The sequence below is a fragment of the Malus sylvestris genome, chromosome 4, assembly GCF_916048215.2.
Source record: "Malus sylvestris chromosome 4, drMalSylv7.2, whole genome shotgun sequence".
Lineage (NCBI taxonomy): Eukaryota > Viridiplantae > Streptophyta > Magnoliopsida > Rosales > Rosaceae > Malus > Malus sylvestris.
The window spans coordinates 5791869-5814438 of NC_062263.1; the positions used below are offsets into that span (position 1 = coordinate 5791869).

Genomic DNA, 22570 nt, shown 5'->3' on the forward strand with positions numbered 1-22570 from the left:
AAAAGGGATCGTATAACTTGTAAGGATTGCAAAGTTATACCAGGAGAGAGCGTGGCTAATCAACATCGCTTGTTGGCGATGGATGTACATATCAAAAGAGTGAGAAAAAAGAACAAGACTTGGAAGTGCCCAAGGACTAGATGGTGGAATCTAAAAGAAGAAAAACAAGCCATTTTCAAAGAGAAAGTAATCACCCAGTGGTGTGGGATAGAGAGGGGGAAGCTAACCAAATGTAGGATTCCATGGCTAGTTGTATCCGAAAAGTAGCAAAAGAGGTATTAGGAGAGTCCAAGGGCTTTGCCCCACACCAAAAGGAATCTTGGTGGTGGAATGAGGAGGTACAAACAAAGGTGAAGGCTAAGAAGGAATGTTGTAAAGCCTTATACAAGGATAGGACCGATGAAAATGGTGAAAGGTATAGAAAAGCGAAGCAAGAGGCGAAGAAAGCTGTGAGAGAAGCTAAGTTAGCGGCTTATGACGATATGTATAAGTGACTAGATACCAAAGAAGGAGAGTTGGATATCTATAAACTAGCTAGAGCAAGGGAAAAGAAGACAAGGGACCTAAACCAAGTGAGGTGCATCAAGGATGAGGATGGAAATGTTCTTGCTACAGAGAACGCGGTTAAAGACAGATGGAAATGTTATTTTTATAATCTTTTCAATGAAGGACATGAAATGAGTGCTTATTTAGGGGAGTTGAGTAACTCAGAAGAGTGTAGAAACTACTCTTTTTATCGTAGAATTCGGAAGGAAGAAGTGGTTGTAGCTTTGAAGAAGATGAAGCATAGAAAAGCAGTAGGCCCAGACGATATACCAATCGAAGTGTGGAAAGTTTTGGGAGAGACAGGTATAACATGGCTCACTGACCTTTTCAATAGGATTCTGAAAACGAAGAAGATGCCAAATGAGTGGCGAACGAGCACTTTGGTGCCTATCTACAAGAATAAGGGCGATGTACAAAATTGCATGAACTATAGGGGTATTAAGCTAATGAGTCATACAATGAAGCTCTGGGAGAGAGTCATTGAGCATAGATTGAGGCAAGAGACACGGGTTTCGGACAACCAATTCGGGTTCATGCCAGGGCGCTCAACCATGGAGGCAATCTATCTCTTACGAAGATTGATGGAATGATATAGAGATGGGAAAAAGGATTTACACATGGTCTTTATAGATTTGGAAAAAGCGTATGATAGGGTCCCAAGAGACATTCTTTGGAGGATTTTAGAGAAGAAAGGAGTACGAGTAGCATATATCCAAGCTATACAGGATATGTATGAATGAGCAAAGACTGCCGTAAGAACTCATGAAGGACAAACCGAAAGCTTTCCCATAACTGTAGGATTACATCAAGGTTCATCCTTAAGTCCTTACCTTTTTGCGTTGGTAATGGATGAGTTAACAGGACATATTCAAGATGATATTCCTTGGTGTATGCTTTTCGCAGACGATATAGTGTTGATAGATGAAACTCAGGAAGGGGTAAATGCAAAGCTTAACCTTTGGAGAGAAGTGTTGGAATCTAAAGGTCTTCGCCTAAGTCGATCAAAGACAGAATATATGGAGTGCAAGTTCAGTGCAAATGGAGGCCAAAACGAGTTAGGGGTGAGGATCGGAGATCAAGAAATAACAAAGAGCGACCGTTTTCGTTACCTAGGATCTATCTTGCAAAAGAACGGAGAATTAGATGGAGATCTCAACCATAGAATACAAGCTGGATGGATGAAGTGGAAGAGTGCATCAGGCGTGTTGTGTGACCGCCGTATGCCACTAAAGCTCAAGGGAAAATTCTATAGGACGGCAATAAGGTCGGCGATGCTGTATGGCACAGAATGTTGGGCGGTGAAGCATCAACACGTACACAAAATGGGTGTAGCGGAGATGAGGATGCTTCGTTGGATGTGTGGGCACACGAGAAAGGATAAGATTAGGAATGAGGATATCCGGGGTAAAGTAGGAGTAGCCGAAATTGAAGGAAAGATGAGAGAAAATCGGTTACGGTGGTTTGGACATGTGCAAAGAAGGCCTACTGACGCTCCGATTAGAAGATGCGAATATGGGACAGAGGTTCAGGGCCGAAGGGGTAGAGGCAGACCTAGGAAAACTTTAGAAAAGACCCTAAGAAAAGACTTAGAGTACTTGGATCTAACGGAGGACATGACACAGGACAGAACACAATGGCGTTCTAAGATTCATATAACCGATCCCACTCAGTGACTTGGATTTTCCAAGTCTCCAACCGAGAAGTTTTCCTCACTCGGGAAATTAAGGGAACATTACCTCAACCTACATGCTCCACTCACAAAGCTTCAACATACAAGCTTCAACAAAAGAAAATTCAAAGAACTTAGCGAAGAAGGCTTTGGTGTATTTAACACAATATGTTGAAATGAAAGAAAACTTATTTATTGATATCCCCGATAAGTTACAAATATGTACATATACTTGAGTCAAAATAAACAAACAAGAGGGAGCCTTCACAAAGGTTGCTTAGGAGAAGTCTCAGCAGTTGGTAGAGCCCCAGAAAGAGAAGGCACCGGAGGGGGATCATTCGGAGCCTCAGTACTGGACAGAACCCTAGAAGGAGGAGGCATCAGAGGTTGATCATTTGGAGCTTCATTAAGCGGTACAGCCCCAGAAGACGAAGGCAATAAATGCCTTTGGAACAAACCCACAAATCTCTGATGATCAAGTAAAGCCTGACCATCAGATTCTTTCATTTGGTCAAGCTTCATCTTCATGTTTGTAGCATAGTCATGTGCGAGCCGGTGCAACTGTTTATTCTCATGCTTGAGCCCTCTAATCTCCTGTTTGAGACTCATCACTTCAGCCGCCAATGATTCAACTTGGCGGGTTCGAGCAAATAGGCGTTGGGCCATATTAGACACAGAACCTGCACACTGAACACTGAGAGCCAGAGAATCCTTAACAGCCAACTCATCAGACCGTTTGGAAAGTAGTTTGTTATCTTTGGGAGTGAGAAGGTTCCTGGCCACTACCGCAGCGGTCATATCATTCTTCATCACGAAATCCCCAACGGTAAGAGGACCAGTAGGGGAGACGAAGGATGGGCGCCATATGTTGTCTGGAGAAGGCGAGGCTGCCTCTTCAACAAGGTTCAAGTCAAAACGACGATCGGAGGGGCCATACATTTTCAAAGGTGTTGAAGAGAGAAGAGGTCGGACAAATCAAGATCTTAGAAGTGCAAGAATGGAGCTTCTACTGATGGATATTCAAGTGTGCTTTGGAACTTAATGTCAGCCTCTATAAAAATCTGCACTCGACGAAGCTTCAGAATTCGAAGAGGCGCCTGCTCAGAAATCGAAGAGGCGCCTGCTCAGAAATCGAAGAGGCGTTTGCTTTCTCAAAAGCTGGGCTGCTCAGAGACCACGAGGGTCGATCTCAGAAATCGAAGAGGCGTTTGCTTTCTCAAAAGCTAGGCTGCTCAAAGACCACGAAAGCCGATCTCAGAAATCGAAGAGGCTTGCTTTCTCAAAAGCTGGGCTGCTCAGAGACCACGAGGGCCAATCTCAGAAATCGAAGAGGCACCTACTTTTCCAGCCTTGTCAGCACCTGTCACACGCACACTCAGCTTTGCGGAAATTATGGGCATTCTGTCGAAGATTTCTGGCGAAGTAGAAAGCACATGAATCGTACTGTTCAATCACCCACTTCCCACACGCAACAGTAGCTCATGGGTACCACAGATAACTTTGCCAAAGTTCTCTGACAAAGTTGAGACACGTGAAGCTTGCAGCTCCCACTACATCGCTCTGACCAAGAAGGGTAAAAGAATAGCAAAGAAACAACACTAACAAAGTTTAGACACAAATTTTGAAGGTCTAGCTACCATATTATTACCCACAAGGGTAAAGAAACAGTACCACTGCTGGATAATTGGAAAGTCCCGGTGTGTCAACCTCTAGCAAACATGCCCAACCTTTACTCACATTCGAGAAAACACTCCCAACAAGATTGCTTGCTCCAAAATCGAAGAGGCACCGCCCTCCGAATCTCGAGAGCCAGACTCCCAACATGATTACTTTCTAAAAAATCGAAGAGAGGGTAAAGGAACAGTACCACTGCTGGATAATTGGAAAGTCCCTGTGTGTCAACCTCTGTGCTTCGTGGCAAGGTAGACTAGCAAACATGCCCAACCTTTACTCACATTCGAGAAAACACTCCCAACAAGATTGCTTGCTCCAAAATCGAAGAGGCACCGCCCTCCGAATCTCGAGAGCCAGACTCCCAACATGATTACTTTCTCAAAAATCGAAGAGACACCGCTCTCTGAATCTCGAGAGCCAGACCCCCAGCAAGATTGCTTTCTCAAAAATAGAAGAGGCATCGTTCTCCGAATCTCGAGAGCTAGATCCCCGACAGGATTGCTTGTTCAAAAATCGAAGAGGCACCACTTTCCCAACTTCAAGAGCTGGATCTCCTTGGATAAAGCTTGTCTGTAATCTTCACACGCAACATCAGCTTTCCAGATACTACAGACCACTTTTTCAAAGTGCTCTGACAGAGTTAAAACATGTGAAGCTGGCAGCTCCCACTACCGTGCTATGACCAAGCAGGGTAAAGGAATAGCATTATTACTTGATGTTAGGGAGACTCCTATATATGTCGACCTCCATCCCCAACGGACAGGCAGACCTGCAAAAATGCTCAACCCTTCTTCTTATCTGAGAGGGCACTCCCAACGAAGCCTTTCGAAATATTCAGCTTTCTTTCCCCCTGATAACACCTCTGTAAACAAGCTATACTAGAGCAAGAATATCTCATATCATCAGGGTTAAAAGCAAGAGTATCCCATATCATGCTTTTTCCCTGTCTTTTCCTTTGGCCTTGTTCTTACCTGCAAGACAAGGAGAATGAGAGCAATCAGTCAGCACTTGGAATCAAGCTTCCAGCCAGGAACTGACTGCCTGGAACCCCTTACCTGATTACTTACCTGGCATTGCTCTCAAGTACTCATCTTCAACATCTTATGCTTCCAGGGAAGATACCGCATCTGCCTGAGGAACAGATAGGGCAAGTGAGAAGGATACAAGGAAGCATGTGGAGACAAGCGTAACAGCACACGTGCCGATACATCCACTACTCTGTCAAAAGCAAAAGTATCCCATATCAGCAGGGTCGAACGTACTCTAGATTTAATGGACTTGTTTTGACCCTCAAATTCTTCAGTCGGCCTTATACTCTGGAGGAAACCAGAAAACCCTCCAGCCCAGTTCAAGAATAAGCATGTGGAAAGTTACTTCTTCAAAAGCAAAAGTATCCCATATCATCTCTTCTCATTTTTCTTCTCTTTATCCTTCATGCTGCCTGCAAGATAGGGAGAATGTGAACAATCAGCCGGAGCTCTGATTGCTTACCTTGTCTGTTACCTCTTTCAGCAGATCCCCTAGCTCGGCGACTTGGGGGACTCCTACTACATGGTTTGTATCGCGCTTGACCAAGCCTGAAACTACAAGTAAGCTTCAAGTGAAATTGATACGTTACCTTGTGCATCTCCACCAGTTACAGATACCACCCCTGGATGGAGGAAGAGTACTTCCAGAGAAGATGCCACATCTACCTATGAGACAGATAAGGCAAGTCAAGATGATACCACACTCCGGTACTTAGAAGTTTCGTGGTTACGAGATCATTCTCCCACAATATTTCCTAATGTCATTTGTACTAAATCATTCACTTGTACTCACTAAAGGAGAGCTTGAACCTATGTACTTGTGTAAACCCTTCACAATTAATGAGAACTCATCTATTCCGTGGACGTAGCCAATCTGGGTGAACCACATACATCTTGTGTTTGCTTTCCTATCTCTATCCATTTATATACTTATCCACACTAATGACCGGAGCAATCTAGCGAAGATCACAAAAAGTGACCGTTTTCGCTACCTAGGATCTATCTTGCAAGAGAACGGAGACTTAGATGGAGATCTCAACCATAGAATACAAGCTGGATGGATGAAGTGTAAGAGTGCATCCGGCGTGTTTGTGTGACCGTCGTAGGCCACTGAAGCTCAAGGGAAAATTTTATAGGACGGCAATAAGGCCGCGATGTTGTATGGCACAGAATGTTGGGCGGTGAAGCATCAACACGTACACAAAATGGGTGTAGCAGAGATGAGGATGCTTCGTGGGAGGTATGGGCACACGAGAAAGGATAAGATTGAGAATGAGGATATCCGAGGTAAAGTAGGAGTAGCCAAAATTGAAGGAAATATGAGAGAAAATCGGTTCCGGTGGTTTGGACATGTGCAAAGAAGGCCTACTGACGCTCCGGTTCGAAAATGTGACTACGGGATAGAGGTTCAGGGCCGAAGGGGTAGAGGAAGACCTAGGAAAACTTTGGAATAGACCCTAGGAAAAGACTTGAGTACTTGGATCTAACGGAGGACATGACACAAAACCGAGCACAATGGCGTTCTAGGATTCATATAGCCGACCCCACTTAGTGGGAAAAGGCTTTGTTGTTGTTGTTGTTGCTAATAATTAAGAAAAACTTATACTTGCAATGTTAGTGATGAACTTGAAATAACCTGAACTGAAAAGCAATAAGTGAGTACTTTACATTTTTACTCACACACTTTTGTCGAGTAAAACCCATCATCCACTCCCATAGTCGAAACATGATATTTGAAAATTCCCACAGCAAATGGCTTAGTCAAGGGGTCTGCAAACATCAGTCTTGTATCAACATGCTTAATTTTGGTTTCCCCCCTTCTTCACATGTTCCTTCACTGATAGATATTTGACATCCATCAATCGAGTGGCCTCAGATTTCTTGTTGTTTCTTGAAAAGAAAACGACTACTTTGTTGTCACAATGTATGGTTAGTGGTCTTTGAATGGTGTCTACTATTCTCATAAATGTTATGAGATTTTTCATCCATAGACCTTTCTTAGTTGTCTCAAACAAAGCTATAAACTCAGCTTCCATGGTCGATGTAGCCAAGGCCTTTTGCTTGGCACTTCTTCATGGTATTGTAGCTCCTGCCAAGAAAAATAAATATACACTCGTTAATCTTCTATCATCGACCCAACTTGCGAAGTCGGAGTCTGAGTATCCCACAAGCTCTGGTCTTACACCCTTTTGTATGTCAGCATGAATGACTTAGTCCTCTGCAAGTACCTCAGCACCTTTTTTGGCAGCAACCCAATGTTGTTCCCAGTTCGACTGAAACCTTCCCAATACACTAATCGCAAAAGCAAGGTCTGGTCTTGTACAAACTTGAGCATACATTATCTCAATCAATGACGCATACAGTTTGGTTGTCATACCTTGCTTTTCAAGATCATTCTTGGGACATTGCAACTTGTTCAACCTATCTCCTTTCCCCATTGGCTCTTCATCATTTGAACACCCATACATATTAAATTGTTAAAGCACATTCTCTATGTATGATTTCTATGAGAGTCCAAGCATCCATTTAGCTCTATATCTGATGATTTCTATCCCAAGGACAAAAGAAGCATTTCCCTTGTCTTTCATCTCAAAAGTTTTAGGTAGCAAAGCTTTTGTTTCTATTAAGAGGTTCATGCAATTGCTTGCTACAAGAATATCATCCACATACAATACGAGAAAAATGTACCTTGAGCACAGATCTTCAAGTATATGCAGTCATCTATTTTATTCTCATTAAACCCAAAATCATTTACTTTCTCGTCGAACTTAAGAAACCATTGCCTCGATGCCTGCTTTAATCCATATATGAATTTGTTCAATTTGCAAACCATTCCTTCTTCTCATTTTTTCACGAAACCAAATGGTTGTTCCATATATATTTCCTTATCCAAATAGCCATTGAGAAATGCCGTTTTGACATCCATTTGGGGAAGTTTAAGATCATAGTGGGCCACCAATGCAAGGATAATTCGTAGGCTATCTTTTGTTGTGACTGGAGAAAATGTCTCACTGTAATCAACCCTTTCAGCTTAAGTGAATCCTTTCACCACCAATCTTGCTTTATACCTTTCAATCTTGCTTGTTGAATCATTCTTCGTTTTGAAGATCCATTTACACCCTATTGCCCTTGCATTCTTTGGTGCTTGTACCAGGGTCCAAACTTTATTAATTTTCATGGAGTTCATTTCTTCCACCATGTCATTTCTCCATAACTCTGTGGTTGTTCAGATTGCATGGCTTGTGTTGGAAAACTAGGAGTATATAATATTAACAAGTATCCCAGATTACATATATTCAACTACGTGCGATACCTGAAGTAGCCATGCTTTTGGTTGGAAATGCAATTCTTCTACTTGTTTAAGACCTTATGTTCCAAAGGTGATAGAACCCTCATTCACAGAACAATTCTTCACAAGCAGGGAATTGAATTATATAGACACAAGCCTCATCTAATTTCCATCTATCGTGGAAATCAGTTACCTGCTGTTACCGGCAGTTTTCATCGAGTAATGGATAAGTAGTTATCATTTGTTGCATGTTATCCACGTATCCTTGCTTATAGGAAGCAGTTTTTCCACGTATGCAACTTACATCAGATTGTATTGTTACCAAACACATTTCATCCTTCACTAAATGATAGTTTAATCCAATTAAGTTTCTAACAGCTTGATCAAATGTTGTTAGATCCTCAATGATTCCCTTAGTCATCTCAATCTTTTGATAATGAACAAAATAATCGTCGGGAATCGCTGATCTTCTTATTCTTGGTGGCAGTGTTCTTCTCTCAACAATGGTTTGTTGCTTAAGTGACCTGCTTCTTGCTTAAGATGAAGAACCTTGCCATTTCCATTGCTTGATTATCACTGACTGCATGATTGTCATCTTCTAGTGACAACTCATTCAATACTTGCTGTACATGTAGAGTTTCTTGACTACGCTACATGTCATCGAAATTAATTGCTTGACTGCCAAATGGTCCATCAACACTTCATTTTGGCAACACCACCCCGGTTTTATCGAACCATGAACTTGAACACTCCCCATTTGAACTTAGTGAATTATCATCTTCCTCAATAAATTTTGCTAAGCTAGTCTTGAAAATTTTGAGAGAAAGATTTGGAGAATAAAACTGATATCCCTTAGACTTGTCAGGGAGCCCCATAAAATTACATGAGATAGTTCTTGGATCAAGTTTCTTCTCTATGGGATTATATATTTTTGCTTTTGCACGACAACCCCAAACATGCAAATAATTTAGGCTAGGCCTACTTCCAGTCCATAGTTCGAACATAGTTTTATTCACTGCCTTGGAAGGAACACAATTTAAGATATGGTTTGCCATCTTTAAAGCTTCACCCCATAAGAATTGTGGTAGTGTCGAACTAGCCATCATGCTTCTAACCATCTCTTTAAGCATTCTAGTTCGCCTTTCTACGACACCGTTTGGTTGTGGCATGCCTGATAATCATTATCAACATATCTGATAATCCTAATCACTTGTATAGACTAATTAGAACTCTTACATGAAGAAGACATTGTCTCAAGTTCTCTTACTTGAAGAAGACATTGGCTCAAGTTCACATCAATTCTTCTACTCACTCAAGCCCTTAATATTCTTATGGTGATATAACCCTACTCACATCAATTCTTCTACTCACATCAATTCTTCTACTCACAATGACATCCAACTCCCATCTATAGTGGGGTGTCAGTTATAGTCCCACTATATCAATAACTAAAAGTAGTGGAGTATTGGCGAGGTCTCATTCAAAGCAAGATGAATGTGTTTCCACGAATATAGGAGATTAGTTTATCCACTTATTTAACACTTAATGAATTTGAAATACCAACATATATCTTAAACTTTATCACAACAAGTTGAGTCCACGTAGGATTCTTACATCTTCCAATGTAATTTCCGATCTTCTATTAGAGGATAGTATGATTAGTTAAGTTATTGGTGCGAGACGCTCTTTTTTTTATTCGACCATGTTAAAATCTTCGGTAAGCCCATTATTAGCACCTTATCCTCTGTTTGTATGTATACCCCTTTATTTAATGAATATCGTCCTTGAATTTCAAAAAAAAAAATCATATCACTAAATTGTTACTCCTGATGAAACAACTAACATTCAAAATGTTAGGAATTTATGAATTAAATGGTTTTGTAAAATGAAATGGATGTCAGCATAAGCTTACTAACTAGAAAATTACAAACAAACAAAAAAAGGAAAACTTTTCTTCTTAACCAAACACTCGTTTCTTTATTTCTTTATGTACCCAACACCTTATCTTATCTTACGCACACTCTTCGTAAAATAAAAAATTCTCATCTAAAAAAGTCAAAGACTGTTGCAGTTCAAATTTCATCAGAAGTGTGGTTGTGTACATCCTAATAGATTATTTGTGGAATTCGATCAATATTGAATTTGTATTACTTGGAAAGCAAATATAAATAACCATGAGAATATGAAACACAATTTCAAAACTAAATTTATATTCTCATATCTTCTTCTTCTCCAATAAATAAAGATCCACAACTCATACTCCCACCCCCAGAGAGAGAGAGAGAGAATTTGAATTTGAGAAATTAAGATGAAGAATATGGCGAGGGTTTTGAAAGCAACAGTAGCCAACATTGTTTCTTCTCCTTCAACTTGTTCACCTACAAGGTGGTTGGTGTTGGTCCTCCTTTGCAATTCCACCTCGCAAGAAGATTAATTGCATCCAAGGCGGCCGACACCGTTACTAAGCCTCAGATTCTGGCTTCTTCTTCCTCCTTCTACAGTGACCTGTGCCTCAATATCTTTTTCAACATGCGACCCCCATCACCAGCATCCGTCGCCCATAGTTCCCATACTTACATTGCCCTTATTAACTCTCTTAAGCAACAGCTCCCGATCGCTTAGTCCCACAACCCCCTTATCACCATTAAGCTTTGTGGATTCAAATTTCTTCCTCGATCTTGGACAAAATTGCACCTACAAAATAAATAACACCTTTGGTTATGGCCACAAGCCTCACGCGCCCACGATGAATGGGGGGCTTTGGCCGAAGAACCTCCGATGCCAAAGTTAGAATTTAGAGAGAAATAGTATTTAGAGAATTTTGGGATTTTTGCAAGAGTATTCGAATCCGTTTTTTGGTGAGAATGGGATCCCATATATAGGGATCAAAGGTGGCTGGCCATAGCTAGGGTTTTTTGCTTGAATTTGGTTTAATTAGCCCATTTATTGGATGTTAATTGACTAATTAAACCAAAGGGAATGCTTTTTGTGGTTATGAAAAGGTTATAATGAATAATTAAATAATTGGCTTAAAAAGGGAAAAAAAGAGTAAGGAAAAGGTGGAAAAAATAAAGGAAATGGCCGTCCCCTTTATGGAGGAGGATAACCGGCCATTAGGGTATGTTTTTTGGTTTAATTGCTAATTTAATTGACAAATCAATGAGTTTATTAGGTAATAATCCCATTAATTTGTTAATTATCTCAATTTATGTGGAATAATTGGTAGGTTATGAAGTAACTACCTAAAATGTGGATGGATGAGATAACTATGAATTTGTTACCTTCATTTAGGCACTTTTGACTTGGTTTAGGGATGATTGCCTGCTGCTTGCACGTAGGAATCCCAGTATACCTCAAGGGTATTTTTGTCATCTTTTACCCAAGAATCCATGTGTCGCCTTGTGATTATTTTTGGCTCCATAAATGCCCCCACACATGTTGGGCTGCTTGCAGGAAAGGGCAACAAGTGTAGAGAATTTCTCGCTTTAATAGGAAATTATATCCTTCTAGGAAAGGGAAATAAATTTCTCTCAAAGCCTATTTAAGTCCACCTTAAGTGGGTTATTAAATCAACTTTGGAGAGCGATTTATTCTACCCTACAAGAGAGAGATAACTTAGAGGATATTTGTTCCCCCTCATTTAGCAATCTTCTACATCTTGCCCGTTCAAATGATCGTCTTTTGTTGCTTTCTTCGTCTTCTTCGTGCCGCACTGAGGTAAGAAAAAATTAATTTTCCTTGTCTTCTTCTTGGATGGTGCTACCGCGGGGAAGCCGTCGGGGTGGTGCAGCACGTCGGCTGGCATGGGCCAAGAGTCGGCTCGGCATGGACCGATGAGGTATTGTGGCAAGGACCACTGCTTTAAGCTGCTCGACTTGGCTAGAACCAAGGGCAGCTTATGTGGCTGGGGCCGTGGATTGTGGCGCTGGGGCGCAGTACTAGGCGAGTCACATGGCTCATGTCCTTTTAGGCTTTTGGGCATGACGCAAGCTAGGCCGGTGATTGAGAGAAATGAAGAGGTTGCGGACCTCATGAGCTGCTGGAATGTTAGGTTGAACTTCCCTGCTAGGTACCACGAATGGCGTTGACTACTTTAACTATTTTCATCAGGAAAATTGTGGGCTGCTCCCAAAAGATGAGGTGAATAGGATCAAGGCGGATGCATTGGCCCGTCCAATCATGGTTGTGGATCATGCTGCAAGTGAAGGTGGGAAAATGGATCTTCCCTGCTTGCTCAAGAGATGTCGGCTGAGAAAAAACCAAAGACTTCTTTCGCTCGCACGGGTTCGCCGACTGCCTCCAGGTTTGTGATTGACTTGACTTTTTCCAAAGGGACGAAAAATGAGGCTGCTAGATCTGAGCATGTGGCGCCTGCTATGTCAAGAATGGCTAGTACGATTGCTGATAGGATTTTTCAGCATAAAGGTCATGTCGTGCCCCTAATGCCGAATTTTGTACCAAGACGTCTGTTGGGAGCTAAGTCTGGTTCACCTTTGGAGAGGCTTGCTATTATGAAGAACGATAAGGTGGACTTTGCTGATAAAGTGGCGCCAAGGCCCATTCCTTATGCTGCTGAGACTAATTCGCCTGCTGGGAATGAGAAGACTGCTAGCGTAGGTAGCTGTGAGAAATCCACTAAGCCTGCTTCTGGGGAGGCTGCTGAGATCTATGTGCTTATGAAACCAGATCTCTTGAAAACATGGATGCTTGTGCCAAGTTTGTTGATGGCATTAGAAATGTGTTTGCCCAAGCTCGTTTGCGAGGCATACGACCCAATATAGAAGGACTGCTCTGCTTGCTATGATGCATATATAGCAAGGCTGCTAATGAGACGGTAAATACTATGGCAGATTCTAAGCTCGTTGCCTATGCAAAGGATGAAAAGTTGATTGCTGCTTATAATCAAGTGATCCACTTCAAGGAATCGTCGATAGGCTTGAACCTCAAGTGTTGGAACTTCAAGGTGTACTGAAGATCAACGAAAGTCTGAAGAAGGAAGTGGATGAGCTGCAGAGCATCCATGTTGGTCTGCTCGAGGAGGATGAGTAGCTGAAAGGTGAAAAGGCTGGGCTTGGGGTTTTGAGACCTTATCTATTTCTCCGGAAGACTTGCTTGATTTTACTTTTGAGGCTTCTATTGGTGAAGTAGTTGGAGAAGTTAGTGCCCAGGCTGGGGCAACCGAGGGTGAAGCACCGGATGATACCGCTGCTAAGAGCGTCGCGGCTGCTGAAGGTGTGGCGACCGATTAGTCGTGGGATGTCCAAGCTGCTATAGTCTTCTAAGTAGCCTTTAGGATTTTATTTATCTTTTCTTGTAGCTCTTGTTTTGCTTGAACTCCTTCGGCCTTTGCTAATTGTTTATAAACATGTTTTCCTTCGCTTTTCTTCATCTTCGCTTCTTTTGTTCATGCTTTAACCTTTAGACATGATAGACCAATGACATGCATGCTAATTTTTTATAAGCAGACAAGCTCGTGTAGCCTATGCAGCCATAAGTGTTGGTGTAGAACTTTGCAAAGCTGTTAGCCATTGGGTTGGCAGCCGGATGCTTTACTTACAGAAGCAGACAAGTCCGCGTAACCACTAGGCTGTTAACCTTGACTTTCTCCAATTTCGTAGGTTGCGTAGCAAGTATCACAACACTTTAGGACTTGGTGTAGGTTGTTTCGCGCTTAGCAGGTGAAGCTTATCGACTACGTAGCATGTCGGCAGTGGATAAAACTTCGTAAATGCGTGCTAGCTTGTTTAACCTTTCACAAGAATGTGCAGTTGTATAAGTTTAGCGGGGCTTTACTGCTCGAAGGGTAAGCCGTAGGCGGTCTTCCGAAATCCGTAGGCTACCTTAGTGCACTCGGTAGCAGCTTTAGGGTTCTAGGGCAGCCGTCTGTAAGGTGTACTGCGTAATGTGCCCCCTTCGTCTCTAGGGCCCAGTTTCCCACGAATTAGGCTAAGAGACCAAAAATCTTTCAGTTAGCTAAGCCTTGAAAAAGACCATTGTGGCTACTTCTAGGAATCCCGGTGCAAGCCATCGTGCATCTAGTTATACTAGGGTAGCCAGACTCATCCACGTCTGGATATTCGGAGTATAAAGTGTATCCTCTTGTCTTGGAGAGCTGACCCATATGGGTGTCGGGGAATTGGTTTACCTTCTCGTACTGGAGAGCAATTAGTTTACCCTCTCGCACTGGAGAGCATGGTTGGTCTCTCGGAGGGGGGCGCAATTCCTGCGATGGGTCCCTAAGAAGGGCTCAGTCTTCTTTTGAAGTGCCAGAGTGATCAATTGTTGTAAGCATGTAACCGAGCCAAGTTATGATTACTTCTGAATTCCTCATTGAAAAATGAGTGAAACGAACGAGAACTTAGCTGTAAGGTAGGAACTACATAACAACTGGATAATCCTCGACTTGTGAGGTGGTGCCATTCGAGCTTCTTGAGTCTTCGGGTTTTGATGTAGTGGGAGGTCACACATGGTACTTCTTCAGATTGTATTCGCTCCACTACTTTTCGATCTTTTTATCGTTTCATGATGGCGAGGGTGTAATTACTCTTGCCGCCTATTCTACTGATCTTGTACGGACCTTCCCAGATGAGATCCATCTTTTTGGAGCCTTATTTGTGGGCAATGATGAAGGCTTTTCTTAGGACTAGATCTTTGGGCTGGAACTGCCGAATCTTGGCCTTTTTGTTATAGCTGGAAAGGAACTACTGCTGGTAAACTGCGATACGAGTGATAGTCTGCTCACATTTCTCCTCTGCCAGATTTAAGCTTGTGGCCATCTCCTTTCGGTTGCTCGTCTTTTGGTGGTGCGATATGCCCATAGACATCCAGGGAGTTCGTTTGGCCATTTTCTTTTCTTACTAGTAGGGGATTTCTTGTGGTAGTCAAGGATCCTCTTGGTAGATACTTTGGCCTGCTTATTGCCTTAAGAATATCTTGGTGTAGACATGTGCTGCTTGATGCCATATTTTTGGAAGAACTTCGCCAAATCTTTGCCCACGAATTGCGGGCCGTTATTGGTGACGATGGATTAAGGGATGCCAAATCAGTAAATGATGTTCTTCCATATGAAGCGCTCTATGTCCGTCTAAATCGTGGTCGTCATGGGCTCTTCTTTTACCTATTTGGTGAAGTAGTCGGTTGCCACGATCATCATGCCTTTACCCCTAGTAGTCTGGTTGGTGATTAGCTGGGAATCAAAATGAATTGAAAGCTTTTTCACCGCCAAGTCTTTTGTTATTCGAAGGCCTGCTAGTGAGGTTTCGTAATCTGCTTCATTGTTAGATGCTTTAAAACCTAGAATGATCGCCTGCTCGGGCATCGAACCGCCTGGGTGACAAGGACCATGTCTGCTCTTGAACCTTTGTAGTTGGATGCGCTGTTGACATGCAAATGCCAGAAGTCTCCATCGGGTGGAGCAAGTGCAGCTGAAGTGTGCTCAACTACTTTCGGGCCATCATTGGGCTGCTCTGTTATGTTGTCAAAGCTAGGCGTGAAGGCGCGATAGCGAGCCATGGAACTAGGGCCATGTTACATGTGGCAGGAGATGCTCAACTGCCGGTATTGGGACACTCTAGAGCTGAATAATGGAACAAGGGTCAGCTAGGGCCGTATGACGCGCAGCATGAGGTAGTGTTCAACTGCCGGTACATGTTGCTCTTATGTAGAATTTTCTGGGGCGACGAGGACAAAACTTGCTTATGAGTGTTCCTTCCAGTGTTCGTTTGCCCTTGGCGTGTCTTTTGGGCCGAGTTGTTGCGTTCGTCAGAAAACTTTGCATTCGCTAAGGTCTACGCCTTTATTGTTGTGCGTTTGGATTCGGTAGAATAGTACGTCATGATGATGATTGCGTGCGTTTGAAGGTAAAACTTGAGCTTTCAGGTTACAACAAATATTGCCAAAGTTAACTTTTGAATTTCTACTAGCATCGATAAGAGGTTTTAAACTGTAGAATACATGTAGTCGGGCCCCCAGCTCTTCTCGCATGATGATAGAGCTTATTACTGGTCTAGATACCGTCAAACACGCGAATAAGTCTTCTACTGCTTCCGGTTTGGATAGTAGGGATGTGACGTCAGGTACTTCTTCAAGTTTTTGAATATGCATTGGCAAGCCTCGTCCCAAAGTGCATGCTTCTCTGCCAGAGCGAAAGAGTCTGCCAGAGTTAGATATTCTTTCATGATCAATTTTTCGAATAGCGGGTGGTCTGCCGGAAGTCCTTTTTGGAAGGCTACTCTAGCTATCGAGTCGTTGCATCTGACTATCCTTACCTTATCTACTTTGAACCTCCTCACATGGTCACGAAACGACTCATTTGGGTTCTTCTTGACGTCGAACAAATGGTCAAACTTCTTTTTGATCGAGCGATAGGATAAATATTCTTTGGTGAAAACCAAAGAAAGTTCGTAGAAATTCTGGATGGATTGTGGTGGCAGGGTGTAGAACCAATCTTGCGCCTCACTTTGTAAAGTGGTGGTGAATATCTTGCACATGAGATCATCGTTGTTTCAATAAAGGATCATTGCGCTTCAGTAGTGCTTTAAGTGTCTCTCCGGGTATTCATCCCCTTTGAAAGATGTGAAATGTGGCATGCTGAACTCACGTGGAGGCTCTGTCTTCTCGATCTCGTCCGTGAAGGGTGACCTGCTTATGTTGGTCATGTTCCATCGTAGTGCCTCGTCGATGACCTCGTTGCGTTGGAAATCATGCAATCGCTTGGTCAATAGTCTCTCTACTTCTTCCTGAATTTGCCTTTGTTAAGGTAGCTGAGCTCTCGGCTGCCTCCAGCCATGACTTGCTGGTTTAGGCTGCTCTTCCATGTGTTTGGCTCGTCTATGCCGCGGATGCAGTGCATGTGGTACGTTCCTAGCAGGTAAGCGAGTTCTTCGCAGGCTGCTGGTTGAACTTGAGCTGGATTGAGTGACTACTTCTTTCCGTCCGTCGTGCTACCTACTCTGATGTGAGGTGGATAATGCTCCTTGCGGGCTTAGCCGCGAATAAACACTTTACCCAGAAGGTTGCTCATGTTGACTATCGGAATGTGACCCCAACCGTGAATGTGTGCTCATCCGTGGGCCTAGTCGAGAGTGCACGCTCATCCGCGTGCTAAGACGGGAGTATACGCTATCTCGAGGGCCCAATCGGGAATGTATACTGCCCGAACATTCGGCTCATGGCTGGTCGAGTGGCTGCTTGCTAAGACGCTGCTGGAAAGGTTTGTCTGCCCTTATCCTACTTCAGGATACCTCGTTCGGGGCACGTTGGATCCCGATACGTTGCAAAAGTTGATTCACCAAGGTTGTCTGTTGTGCAAGGGCACTCGTCAACTCTATGACTTGTCGAGACAAGTGTTGTTCGCCATTTGGATTGGAAGAGCTTGGAAGGAATGCGCCTCCTTGGGCAATGGAAGGGTGGTAGACTCCGGGCGCGAGATTTGAGTTGGGAAATGTCAAATCTGCAAAAAAATGTGGTGAGAATACCCTCGACTCAATGGTTAGTCCGGATGGTTGAGATAGTCTTGGGCCGACTTGGGCTGCTTAGAAAGCCACGGAAGCATGCTGGGTCACGAGAGCAGGCTTGGCCGTAAGAGTGGGCTGCTCGACTGGAGCAGGCTGGGCCACGGGAGTGAGCTGCTCGTCGGGAGCATGCTGGGTCATGAAAGCAGGCTGCTCGGCAAGAGCAGGTTGGGCTGTGAAAGTGGGCTGCTCGACGGGAGCAGGCTGGGCCACGGAAGTGGGCTGCTCGACGGAAGCAGGCTGGACCATGAGAGTGGGCTGCTCGTCAGGTGCAGGTTGGGTCACGATAGCAGGCTGCTCAGTAGGAGCAGGCTGGGCCGTGAAAGCAAGTTGCTCGGCGAGAGCAGGCTGGGCCACGGGAGTGGGCTGCTCGATGGAAGCAGGTTGGACCACGGGAGTGGGCTGCTCGTCAGGAGCAGCCTGGGTCACGAGAGCAGGCTGCTCGGCAGGAGCAGGCTAGGCCGTGAGAGCAGGTTGCTCGGCAGAAGCAGGCTAGGCCGCGAGAACAGGTTGCTCGGCAGGAGCAGGCTGGGCCACGGGAGTGGGCTGCTCGACGGAAGCAAGTTGCTTAGTATGTGATGCATGCGAATGCGAGGCTTGGGCTCGGGCCTGTGCAAACTTGGATGGCACGGCTTGGGCCGTGGCCTTGGTGCCGTGAGCCTTGGATGACACGACTCGGGCCGTGGTGAAGGCACCATGGACCTCGCCACAGGTGGCTACCTCGGTAGCCACCGCGGTGGTTCCCGTGGTGGAAACTCGTGGTGGTGGTGCTGCTCCACTTATTGTCGCATTTAGCCTCACGGATCTCTGCAATCCCATTTCTTGAACATGAGAATTTTCACTTGTGGAATTTTCTAAATTTCTAGCCATTATATTTTGCTTATACGTTTTATCAAAGAACATTTGCAAGTAAAAAATTCTAATAATAAGAATGTATTAAAAATATTCAAATGGACTAGAAAATAAAGAAAAAACCTTTTTGTGCGAGAATCTTTTACGAGTATGGATTTCAACTCTCAATGAAAGTACCAATTTGTGGATGCAAATTTCTTCCTCCTTGATCTTGGACAAAATTGCACCTACAAAATAAATAACACCTTTGGTTATGGCCACAAGCCTCACGTGCCCACGATGAATGGGGGGCTTTGGCCGAAGAACCTCCGATGCCAAAGTTAGAATTTAGAGAGAAATAGTGTTTAGAGAATTTTGGGATTTTTGCAAGAGTATTCGAATCCGTTTTTTGGTGAGAATGGGATCCCATTTATAGGGATCAAAGGTGGCCGGCCATAGCTAGGGTTTTTTGCTTGAATTTGGTTTAATTAGCCCATTTATTGGATGTTAATTGACTAATTAAACCAAAGGGGAATGCTTTTTGTGGTTATGAAAAGGCTATAATGAATAATTAAATAATTGGCTTAAAAAGGAAAAAAGGAGTAAGGAAAAGGTGGAAAAAATAAAGGAAATGGCCGGTCCCCTTTATGGACGATGATAACCGGCCATTAAGGTAGGTTTTTTGGTTTAATTGCTAATTTAATTGACAAATTAATGAGTTTATTAGGTAATAATCTCATTAATTTGTTAATTATCTCAATTTATATGGAATAATTGGTAGGTTATGAAGTAACTACCTAAAATGTGGATGGATGAGATAACTATGAATTTGTTACCTTCCTTTGGGCACTTTTGACTTGGTTTAGGGATGATTGCCTGCTGCTCGCGCGTAGGAATCCCAGTATGCCTCAAGGGTATTTTTGTCCTCTTTTACCCAAGAATCCACATGTCGCCTTGTGATTATTTTTGGCTCCACAAACTTATTTACAACCTATCCATAAATCACTTTTATCCAGAAGCTTTGTCTGTGACCACGTCTTGGCTCCACGACAACCACCCCAAAACTTTCACGCACAACCTTGACTCTGTCGATAGATTGTACACCATTGTTCATATTCTCTACAACCTTCTCCTTCCACAGGATCAGTAGGAGATAGAGGTGGAAAAGATGGAGAAGAAACACCGCCAGTAATACGATGGCAATCTACATTACAAGTCATTGCACAACTGCGCTATGAATGTTTTTGTGGACCGCCTCAAGTTTGATATTCAAAAGATACAATAGAACAAGCTAGAACTCAAGCCGTCTGATTATTTAACTGATGACGAAGATCATTCTCAGGAGCATAATTTTGTTATACATCTTATTGATGTTGATGCTTTTGCTAATCTTTACGTTTCCGAGGTCGCAAATTGTTTCCTCACCACATTCCCCTTCGATGCCCATGTCATCCGTGCCATTGTGTTGTGCGAAAGCACTGTTAGTGTTTGATTAACTTTTGAGCTAGATTTCTCTATGTATTTGTAATCAATTCAACAAGTAATTGAAATGAATTCAAACACTGAATATCAGAGATGAACTTTTGGGAAGGAGTACGTTGCTTCTTCGAATCTACGTTGGATTCGATTGACCAAAGTCGGCATACAATGTAAGGTTTATAGTCGTTGGTACCCATGCACACACACTTGCACCGTGACTGTGATCACTTGCACGTCACATGTTTTCATTTAACATCTAACAAACTAGACACGTGGCAAGCTATACACTTGTCATTCCATTACATTATTTGACTACCAACTACTTTAACACTTAGAACATTTTCGACCTTCACTTCTTCTTCCTTTCTTTAACTACACATCATCTGTGATCCAACTGATGCTTATCCACCAACACTCACTTCTAAGCTAGTAGCTGGTTTAATTCCAAGCTTCTCTCTGAGTGTGCAGAATTGATCTTTAGGAAGTGCCTTGGTGAAAATATCAGCAAGTTGATCTTCTGATTTGCAATAGATTAGCTTAATGATGTTTGACTACAATGTTTTTCGAATGTATTGATATCTTCTTCCAATGTGTTTTGTTCTTTAATGAAACAAAGGATTTTTTTTTTGTCATAGCAATGGTAGATGTATTGTCATAGTAGATGGGAGTAGCTTCAGCTTATTTTCACCAAAATCTTAAAGCACAAACCTCAACCACACAACTTGAGTGGTTGCTTCAGTTGCACTCATATCCTAAGCTTTAGCTGTTGACAGGGCAACACTATGTTGTTTAAAGCCCAAGAGAAAACCCCACTTCCAAATGAGAAAACATATCCAGATGTGTTTTTCATATCAATTTCATCCCCACTCCAATCACTGTCATAATAGCCTATGAGAATTGATTCTTTGTCTTTCTCATACTCAATCTCATAGTCTAAAATGCCTTGTATATATCTGAGCACTTTCTTTGCTATTCCCAAATGCTTCTTTGTAGGTCCATGCATGAATCTAGCAAGTAAGCTAGCTGCAAACATGATATCAGGACTGGTTGCAGTTAGATACAAAAGACTTCTAACTAATTGCCTATATACATTCTCATCTGTTTCCTCACTCTCATCATCTTTCTTAAGTTTGCCACTCACCACCAATGGAGTACTAACAAGCTTACAGTTCTTCAGTCCAAATTTCTACAGTAGACTGACTGCATATTTCCTTTGATTAATGAAAATTCCATATCCAGACTAAAGAATTCTTATTCCAAGGAAATGATATAGCAATCCCAAGTCTGTCATTTTATATATTTTCATCATGTCACACTTGAATTCTTCTAGAAACTTAGTGCTACTACCTATCTAGATAATGTCATCTACATAGATTGAGACAATGATGCTTTCACTTTCTCCCCTTGACTTCATATACAAGGTTGCTTCACTTGGACTTCTGATGCTTTCACTTTCTCCCCTTGACTTCATATACAAGGTTGCTTCACTTGGACTTCTGGTAAATCCACATTTGTGCAGATGAGCATCAATTTCTTCATACCAAGCCCTTGAAGCTTGCTTTAATGCATATAAACCTTTCTTAAGTTTGTAGACCTTATCTTTTGCACCTTGCATAATATAACCTTTTGGTTAATCAATGAAGACCTCTTCTTGCAACGCACCATTCATAAAAGCTGATTTCACATCTAATTGGAACAACTTCCAATTCTTTTAAGCTGCTAAGGCTATGAGTGTTCTGATGGTATTCACCCTACTTAGGAGCCCGACGTCCTCGTCGGCACACTCACACCACACGGCATAGTGGCTTTGATACCATTCTGTCACATTCGGTGCTCCACCTCCCCCAAAGTTGTTTGGGCTTTGTTTCAGACCTGAAGAGGAATCTAGTGGTGGTGGTAATTGGAGGAAAACGTTTCAGAATTTGAGGAATCTTCACCCGAACCTGTCACACCCACTGACGGTTCTTTACCATTTCAAGTCCAAATTTTACCAATTTTAGGGTGGAATGGGTTGAGGGAACGTGGTGGAGTGATTTCCAGGTGGTGGCTCATCTTAAATCGCCAAAATTTGACCAGAGAAGCCGTCGGAATCCATCGGATATTCACCCCTTCGCAAGTCAGGTCGCAAGGAACCGGGAAGGGATCCATGATCCCGTGTTGCTCTCCCTCTCTCCCGTTCCCTCCTCCTTTTCCTCCTCTTTTTCCCCTTGAAACTCCTCTTCCTCTCTTATTTTTATTCTTCCTTCTCTTATTTTCTTATTTTCTTTTGTTTTTTCTCCAGTCACTCACGTGGCCTCCTTTTACCAAAATAAGGCTCCTACAAATCTGGAGCCTTCCAGATTCCTAGTAAAATGACTTTTTGCCCCTACCTTTTTTTGTTTATAACTTTTTCGTTATAACTCAGTTTTTCAAATGGTTTGCGCCTACACATTCGCTAAATCAAGCTCTATCCAAAGATACCAGAAATACGATAAAAAATATGAGGATAAAAATACATCCTCATATAATTATGTTTAGCCACCTAGGAGCACTTCTGTCATTT

General features: G+C 42.8%; 1 protein-coding gene and 1 pseudogene across 1 annotated transcript; both read left to right on the forward strand.

Annotated features, from left to right (window-relative positions):
- Positions 1–232: 232 nt before the first annotated feature.
- Positions 233–6496, forward strand: LOC126620074 (uncharacterized). The gene is made up of 2 exons (XM_050288545.1): positions 233–2069; positions 6324–6496. Exons 1-2 carry the CDS (start codon positions 1392–1394, stop codon positions 6369–6371), a joined length of 726 nt encoding a protein of 241 aa, XP_050144502.1. The 5' UTR covers positions 233–1391; the 3' UTR covers positions 6372–6496.
- Positions 6497–10514: 4018 nt separating this feature from the next.
- Positions 10515–22570, forward strand: part of LOC126619738 (uncharacterized) — a 31132-nt pseudogene continuing 19076 nt past the window's right edge.